Here is a 9088-nt window from a genome sequence, read left to right on the forward strand (position 1 = left end):
TTGAAAAAGACCCGGGTCAGGGGAATGGGGATATTAAATATAGAAATCTGGGTAATGCAACCATCTTTATCTTGGCCAGCCTATCAGCCAGGGACAGAAGGACACTGGTCCAACGAGCCACCTGGTTCTCTAATTTCTAAAGGGCTGTACCATAGTTTTGTTGGATAACTAACTCAGGGTCCCTGTGCACTCACACCCCCAAGTATTTCATAGAATCCAGACACCACTCATATGGATACTCTAGAACGTGGTTCTTTTTGGATTGGGTAGAGGGAAAGATGTCTGATTTCGACCAATTGATACTCAGTCCAGAGTACCATTCGTATTTTGTGCACTCACGGATCGCTGGTGCAAAATGTGTATACCGATATAACTAAGTGGCGTTATCGAAAGCACAGAGCAGCAGCAGCGTGTCTTTGCCTTATTACACAGGCCAATAGCTCCAGTGCTGGATCGAATAAGATGGGGGGGATAATGGTCAACTATATATATATATATATATATATATATAGCCTCTGACGTAATGCCATTCATGCGGAGACGTGCCATTGCGTCAGTGTATATTAAATGGACCCAGCACAAAAAGCTTGTGACATACCCATCCTGGATAGAACTGTGAACATGTACGGCCTTTGAATGGAATCAAACGACTTAGTGGCATCGAGGAATAATACCGCTGCTAGAAATGGGGGGTCCAATTGATGGAGGACTACGAACAATGTACATCGACTATTCTGGTAATACCAGCAAGGATAGTAGGGGATGTAATCTGGCCGCAAGAATTTCGACATTTGTGTTTATTAAGGACAATGGGGCAGTAAGAGTCACAACTCTCAAGTGCCTTGTCAGGTTTCAAAATAGTTATTAGTAGTCCTTCCCTTAAAGTGTGTGGGAATTTGGGTTTATCATTGGCTTCCAGGTACATGTCTCTGAGATGGGGCACCAGTAAATCAGAGTATGCCTTGTAGAACTCACTAGGAAGCCCATCGCTCCCAGGGACCTTACCATTCAGGAGCGTGTATTGCCTCCAATCGTTAATCCTGAAAAAGGACAGAGGCCTCAGGGCTTGCCTGAACTTTTGACTCCTGAATACCTTGCATCAGAAGGGCAAATTCAAAATGCTTATATTGGCTCACATTCTTTCTGCTCTGGTTGGTTCCTTGGACTTGCAGGATGTGTATTTTCATAAACCCATTCAACAGTCCCACAGGTCGTGCCTGTTGTACAAGGCGGGCCAGGATAATTTTTAATATGCGATGTTCTCCGGGCTCACCGCCACCACTTAGGCATTCACAAAAGAGATGGTGGTGCTCACTGTCCATCTTTGCAGGTCGGGACTCCCTGTATTTCCATACCTCAATGACTGGCTGCTGAAGACAGGCTTGCTGTAGTCAGTAGTGGCCTAACGTTCTCTGCACCAATGAGTTTAGGACATTCAGAATATGATCCCAATGCTTCAGGCTCAAGCCTAGATCTAGGTGAAAGTGGCTTTGAGCCTTCTAGGCCTCTTAGTCATGCACATCCTCCTTGTCACTATGCCAGTTGGCATATGTGAAGCCTGGTGGAACCTAAAACCCCAGGGCGGTCAACATTAGGGAAGTGTCATCTGGGAATGTTGAAAATTAGAGGCCTCCAGCAGAGTCAGCTCCACAGTAACCTAATGGAGATACCGGTCATTTGTTTGGCCAAAGCCTTCCTGTATTCCATCAAGGGGAGGCTGCACATGTTCTTTTGGACAGCACCACCACCATTTAGTACTACAGCAGGCAGGGAGCAGTGAGGTCCTGCATTTTGTGACAGGAGACTTTGTGTCTCTGGTGGTCGTTGGAGTACCAGGGCATCCTTCTTGTCACTAGTGACCTAGTGGGGTCCCTGAACGCTAGCGGTGGTGCAGAGCATCAGTGGGGGACACCTGACTAGTTATTTTTACCACCATTGTGAACCCATAGTGTCAACAGTTCTGTACTTTAGAGTTTCTTCCAGAATGCTGATTAGGAGATGTATTCCGCTGGAATGCGACAAGGGACTCCTGTGCTCCTTCCTGCCACTGCCTCTCTTGCCTGAAGTTTTGAAGATTAAGAACATTCAGAGTCATTCTACTGGCCCTGGATTAGGGAAGGAGGAGAGTGTGTTACCAGGAAATCTTGGGCATTAGCATTTGTCCTTTGATTAGGCTGGCAGTGCTCTAGAAAAGCAACAGGGCAGGGGTCATTCACTGAATCTATTCAATTTACACCTCCATGCATGGAGATTAGATTGATTAACAGCAATTGACTGCATTTGATATAGCACCTGAAATGGTGGATGTCTTCCCCACATCAGATGCCCTTCCATGAAATTCATTGATGTGGGGCACTGGGACAAATTTGTAACCCGGAGAGGTGCCCAGCACATTGACCCCTGTTTAACTGCAAAACTGTTGAACACCTTTTTCTCTTTTTTGCCTGTAGCCCACAAGGCTTTGTGCTCGGCAGTGAAAAAAGTCACTGTTTTGGCCTTTTTACATTTGCCAGACCAAACCCCTTTTTTCTGACCACATGTTGTGATTGTCAGCTCATCGCATGATTGAACTTTGAACACTGTTGGTGTAACCACCGTACACAAAAAAAATTCTGGAGAACTTGGTGCCTGCCATCGTACCAAAAGTCATGACTCCTTTCCACATTGATCAATCGGTCACTCTTCCAGCGAGCCCCCTCGCCTCTCAAAAGAGGAGGAGATGCTCGTTTAGACCACAAAGAGCTTTACATTTTTCCATAGATCTGTACCAAGGATCATCAAGTGGACGATCAACTTTTGGGGAAAACGATACAAAAGAGGCCCTTATCGAGGTGGGTGGTCCTCTGTATTAAGATCTGCTATACACTGCCAAAAAGCAGCCCCCGAAAGGTCTGAGAATCTATTTCACCAGGGCTAAGGCAACATACCACTGTAATGGAATGCTGGGTGCCTGTCCTTGACATTTTCCTGGCTGCGACATGAACATCAGGACATAAGTTACGAATGGAAAAAAAAAGTTAAACTGGATTTCCTTCCTTATTGATGATGTACTGAACTAAGTCATAGCACGTGGTGGGATAGGAATCCAAGCCCAGCAGAGCTGTGGTCTACAACAGAGGATTCGCAACATGGTGCTTAACACCAGCTTTCAGATTTTTGGGACCTTTGAGTAGTCTTTGAATGAGGACATTCAAAGAACCATCATTACCGACTCATGGAGACGTCCATTGTAATTATGAGTACCTCCTGCAGACAAAATAAGGAAAGAAAGGAAAGTTAGTCATGTTCGACTTCTGAAAGAGTTTTCACCATCTTTGGTTTTCTGGGTTTTGAATCTCATGTTTTAATAAATCTGTTCAATCTTCCTGCTCCTGGCATGACAGAAGTAAATTACAGAGAGGCAGTTGCACAACATCTCATAGAGGTGTCCCCGACCAAAGGGGTGGGTGTGGGGTTTAATTACATTTGTGGATTCAACAAACTGTATTTTATTAGCATTTATATCATCTGGCTTGGGGTTGTCACAATTGGTACAAGATTGTTAAAGTCTGTGAATGGAATCCAATTTATTGGAAGGGAACATAGGGAGAGCCCTGAGAGGGGTTAAGAGTAGTTTCGATATCTGGGGGACCCTGCCTTTATCGGTGGCAGGTTGAGGCACCCTCCTAAAGATGGTGACACTTCCAAGACTACTGTATTATTATGGAGTGCTACCGGTTTGGATCCCACTACGAATGTTCAATCAACTTAAGTCGCTGGTGACAGCTTTCATCTGGGGGGCCAGTAGATAGAGAGTTGCACTCACTACTCTCATGAGACCGAGAGCAGAGGGAGGGTTGGCAGTTCCTGACTTCGAGCACTACTATATAGCAGCACAACTGCAGTGGCTCACAAAATGAGTGGCGGGCAAACTAAGAGAGCCAGCAGAGAGGAGAGAGGATGCCCCAGACCTGAGGATTTTATCAAAATTTCTATTGAGACTCCCTTACTGAGGCATCCCTACAGATCTGAAGACAGCACGTAAATGCTGGAACAGGAGCCTGAGACGTTCCAAGGTTAAGCACACCTAGGTGCCAGTAATACCGTTGAATATATGCGAGGCACTCCCACATGGAAGTGACTAGCATATATTAGAAGCTTGGGGAGACCTAGGAATATCTACAATAGGGGACCTCTACGAAAAGGGCAATATGATCCCATTCAATGATCTTGCAGACCGTTATGACATACCGGGTGGGGATTTCCTGTTACACTCAGCTCTTACAGCAGCCATAAAAAAACATTGGAGGGAGGGATTCACAGAACCAGGAACATAGATGGTGTGCCAATAAATGGTCTCTGCGGCTGGTACCTTTAAAGCGGTCACATGTCTGTATCGTTGCCTTACTTACAAAACATTCCCCCCTGTGACTAAAGTACATAGGGAGTGGGAGGCAGATTTGGATAAACCCATAACGGACAAGGGATGGGCGGGGGGTACTGATGGAAAGAGCATGGAAAAGCACCTGAAATGCAAGGTTTCAATTAATACATTTTTATGTGCTGCATAGGGCCTACCTCACACCAGATAAGAGCAATAAATACTTTAATACGCAAACAGCCGCATGCCCACGCTGCCATACAATAGGGGCAGTATATTTACACATGTTTTGGAGCTGTTCAAGCATAGGGATCTTCTGGGGGGAGGTAACCACGACTATGGCAGAAGTGCTTGAAAAAGAGATAGAAAATACCCCTGCTTATTGCCTTCTACACTGGTTCCCCCACACTGCTAAGAATAAAGTAACAAGCAAATTCTAAGACCTCGGGTTGGTCTTGGCCAAAAGAGATATTACCAGCCATTGGAAATCGAGAGATGGACCTTGCACAGCTAGGTGGAAAAGAGAGTTTATAAAATGGGCTGAGTGTGATAGTTCTGTCCGGTTGCAAAAAGCTAGAAGGATGGGGAATGAGAAGACACTGGAGTCAGCTAGATTATGGGCGGCATTGCTGGACTTGTTAAAGAACCCCTTAACTATGGGAGAGGTAGATCAGGTGGGAGAGGTCCACGAACCGAATGGCTGATTCCTCTGTACCAGACCTAAAAAAGCAGCATGACTATCATTGAAGTGCCCCCTCTGATAGCACAGATATTAACTGAGTTTATACTAGAGATCATTGAAAGTTGATCTGATCTACCATTGCATTAGATATATAATGTAGTAACTACAGTGACACGCCTGGGTGGGAGGGCCCGGTTGGGTGAATAGTTGGGAATAGTTTAAATAAGATACACAAGAATTGTAGAATTGCAATATGGAAGTAAGCAATTTGTGTGATAGAGGGCAGACTGTGAATACCCTTGTAGTAGGTCACTGAAATCGAGTTATTAGACTACACTGCTGATTGACCTGATATTGCTGAGCTTGTCATTTAGTGTCTTGGGAAAGATTGGATAAATGAATTTGGGGCTGTACTGATGTGCTGTGTTTTTGACTGGCAGAAAAACTCAATAAAATTTGTTTACAAAAAATAAATCACAATGGCAACAATCAGAAACAAATCACCTCACCAATCGTTCACTCGACATCCTTGCCATCTCAAGCTGGAGGAGCCCTTTAACAGCCAGGCAGGACTCTCGACCGTGACTCAAGTTCCGTTTTCTTGTGAGGGCACGTCTGCCCACAAGTGAGCCCCCGTCTGGATGCCAAGATCCCCCGCCTTTAATACCTTTACTCAACCTGAGGCAAAGGTTCTAGAAACCTCGCCCCCTTTCTTCTGTTAAGAAAAAACCGAGCTGACCGTACTGGTCTGTGTCCAGGTCAAGACAGAAGCTGGCCAGGCCCCTGTATTTTGACTCCGAGACAGAGCTGTACATTCCATACATTTCTCTGGCAACAACAATATCTGTTCTGAAAGGCACCAGTCACACTTTCCACACATTATCCCAGTGAAGCTTATGAAAGCCTCCATCCGGCAGAAAACAAAACAACCTTGAACGTGCCAAACAACTTGAGTAATCTGGGGGCCTGTTTGTACGCGCAAAAAGCTCAAGCAAGACAGAGTCAGAATTCAAGAATGAATGGGGGCATGTGAAAGCCAATAGTAAGAAATTCATAATACTGCCCAATGTACAACACAATGCACATTTGTGCACCTGTGCTCATAACACTGCACTTCAAGACCAACAAGTACATTCCACATCTCACTCTCTCTCTCTCATGCTTTCAAATGCACTTCCCACACGTTCTGTCCCTGGCAAGGCTATTCTACTCCCACTTTAAGACTGCAAGATTAAATCTTCAAGGAAAAAAGGCATATGCAGGATGTACATTCAGGCTAGGGTAAAGTAAAAACACCAAAAGTCAATTTAAATCGTGGTAATCAAAGGTCATCACGTGGTTTCAAACCATAGGGGTGCCTGTAGCACTACAGTTTTACCAATGTATACTTTATTAAAGGAGTCTTCTGCATATCCCATCCTCTGTATATAGACTCAGCTCACGTTGTAAGAGCTGTGAGGTTTAAGATTTGCACGTAGTTCAATGAAGGTAATTGAGCCATAATGAGGGAATAATAAAGAACAGATCCTTACCACTTCAAGGTAGACCTTTTCCACATAATAGTTTCTTTTAGGAGTATTATAGTGACTTTGTATTAAAACAATAGTTGACAAATATAGGAACAAGGGACCTTCTTGACTTTGTACACTTTCTGCTTAGGGCTCAGTCAGTAGCGGAAACATTTAAAAGTACAGTAAAAGGGCAACTCCATGGTACATCTTTCTGTACTACCATTCTGCCCTACCTCATCAACCTCATTGGGACCATTTCAAAAAGATCACTTACTCCACCCTCCCATACGTGGACATTCTGAGATATGCAGCTCCCACCATTTCGGAAGTCAGATACAACCTACTTCTACCGGCCCCAAAGAGGAGAAACTTCCTTCCAGATTCTCCTCTCCTGGGACTAATTTTGGTATTTTCATGTCCCAGGTAGGTTGGAGACATGGATCAGTCCTATATACAGTCAGATGGATCATGAAACCTGACTCTTTAGAAGAAGGATTTTTTCTTTATCCTTTCTATTTATTTAAATATCTGCATATAAATGTATCTTTAGTTCAAATTTAACAAGTACATTCAGTTGAATGATGCTATGATTTGATTTTTTTTCCAGCTAATGCTGATCTTGAATCTAGAACTATTCGAATGTCTCCAGTAGGATCTACAACAGATTCTTTAAGAAACACAACTGCGGACCAAGACCCGATATCCAGAGCAACCCAACAGTATCTAGACGTTTTGAAGAAAAATAGCAAAATTTAGATGAAGCACCAAGGGACTCTTTTTTAAAAGTGACGTTGTTTACAGACAGCTGTTAAGTTTCCCATTAAATCTATGAAATGTGAAATATTTAAATATTTTTTTATTCAAATAAAGTTTATACGTTGATGTTTATTTGTATGATTATCATGCACACTGCACTTGTCTCAGGATGTCCTTTGCATGACTGTATAAAACTACTTAAGTTACTATGCCAAAGCCATAACTTTCTATTTGTAACAAATATTACAGATGTTAAACAGTGTTCCTGAGTTACTTGGTTGACCAAGTGTTGGCTGTTGCTGCTCCATTTGTTCTCTGGTTCAAAGTTTTATGTTGAAAAAATATTTTTGGTAGTCTGTGTATTTTTGATAGCCATATATTTAATATTTGTGTATGTTGTCGAAAGAAACTGTCATGTTGTCAGACCACTATTTTATAATGCTATGGTACTTTCCTGTTTCAGTATTTTAAGTTTTAAAATGTCTTATCGTCCTTGATATTGCCAAGAAATGTGTAGAATGTATTTTATAAAAGACGCAAATTTATCTGTATGATGAATTTCATTTTCCATTAAACGGTACAGTGACAAAGTTTATGAGTAACTGTCATTCTTGTACCATTTATTTATATTTATTTGGCAGTTTTGTATAGCATGGACAAGACTCTAGAGTACCAAAGTACTTACATAGCAGTAGTTTAACTGTAGGCATGATTTACTGCTTTCACAACGGCGGACACATCAGTGGGAACTTACATATCTTAAGTTACAGTCCATAATGAGTAAAAGGAATATGTTGGCTTCCCCTGTGGCAATCATCTTTGTTAGAACTGGGGGTCTCTAGTTGGCAGAGGTAGGTACCTTTGACCAAGTAGGGACCCTTGCTTCTAGTCAGGGTAAGGGGGCTACACTCCTAAATAACCCCTGCTCACCCCCTTGGTAGCGTGGCACGAGGAGGCAGGTTTATGTCAGAGGCAGTGTGTAAAGCATTTGTGAACACATACAGTAATACAGTGAAAACACTACAGATGGACACCACACAGGTTTTATAAAAATAAGTATTCTTTATATAGACTTAACACAAGACCCAAACGACAAAAATCCACAATACAGTATTAAGAAAACTGATTTTTAGATAGTAGAAATAGCTTAGTTCAAAGATGATGGTAAATGCAACACGTTTCTCACAAAGTACCTTGGGATGAGTCACGCAAGATAAACTAAAGGTTCGCATGGAGAACGATGCGTTGGTTCCTTGCTTCAGGGCAGGCGATGCGTCTGTTCCTCAGTGCTTGCGCTAAGTAGGCGATGCGTCTCCTCCTTACCGGAGAGGAGGTGATGCGTCGATCTCGGGTTGGAATGCGACAAGATGGCCCCTCGATGCGATGTGACAATGTGGTGCGATGCGATAAGATGGCATCTTTGAAGCGATGCGATGACATTAAGGCGATGCGTGCACCCCGGACGGCCGTGAGGCGACTCTGAAACTTCCGAGCGCGACAGGTCCTGTGATACGCTTCTCCGGTAATGCGACGGCGACCCTTGCGGTGGCGACATGGTTCCCCGGTGATGCGACAGAGACACACTTCTCCGGTGATGCGGCGGCGACCCTTGCGGTGGCGACACGCTTGTCTGATGATGCGACGGCAACAGCTGCGGATGCAACACGCTTCTTCTCGTTGAGTCATGCTTCCAGCTCCCAACAATACGCAGGCTTCTGCAGACAGAATTCCCACCAAGGAAATTTAGGGGTGAGCTGGGGGTGAAGTCTTGTATCCCGG

The 9088-nt window shown here is 43.8% G+C and overlaps 1 protein-coding gene across 11 annotated transcripts in view; it reads left to right on the top strand.

Annotated features, from left to right (window-relative positions):
• The window catches only part of ANKRD26 (ankyrin repeat domain 26), a 1120330-nt gene extending 1112430 nt beyond the window's left edge, over positions 1 to 7900 (top strand). For all 11 annotated transcript variants that reach the window (XM_085653113.1, XM_085653117.1, XM_085653121.1 and 8 more), the window contains one exon: positions 7161 to 7900. In XM_085653113.1, coding sequence (XP_085509239.1) covers positions 7161 to 7309 — 149 coding nt within the window. In that variant the 3' untranslated portion in view covers positions 7310 to 7900. The remainder of the gene's footprint in view (positions 1 to 7160) is intronic.
• The last annotated feature ends 1188 nt before the right edge of the window (positions 7901 to 9088 follow it).

Source organism: Triturus cristatus, chromosome 4_1 (genome assembly GCF_964204655.1).
Source record: "Triturus cristatus chromosome 4_1, aTriCri1.1, whole genome shotgun sequence".
NCBI classification, from domain to species: domain Eukaryota; kingdom Metazoa; phylum Chordata; class Amphibia; order Caudata; family Salamandridae; genus Triturus; species Triturus cristatus.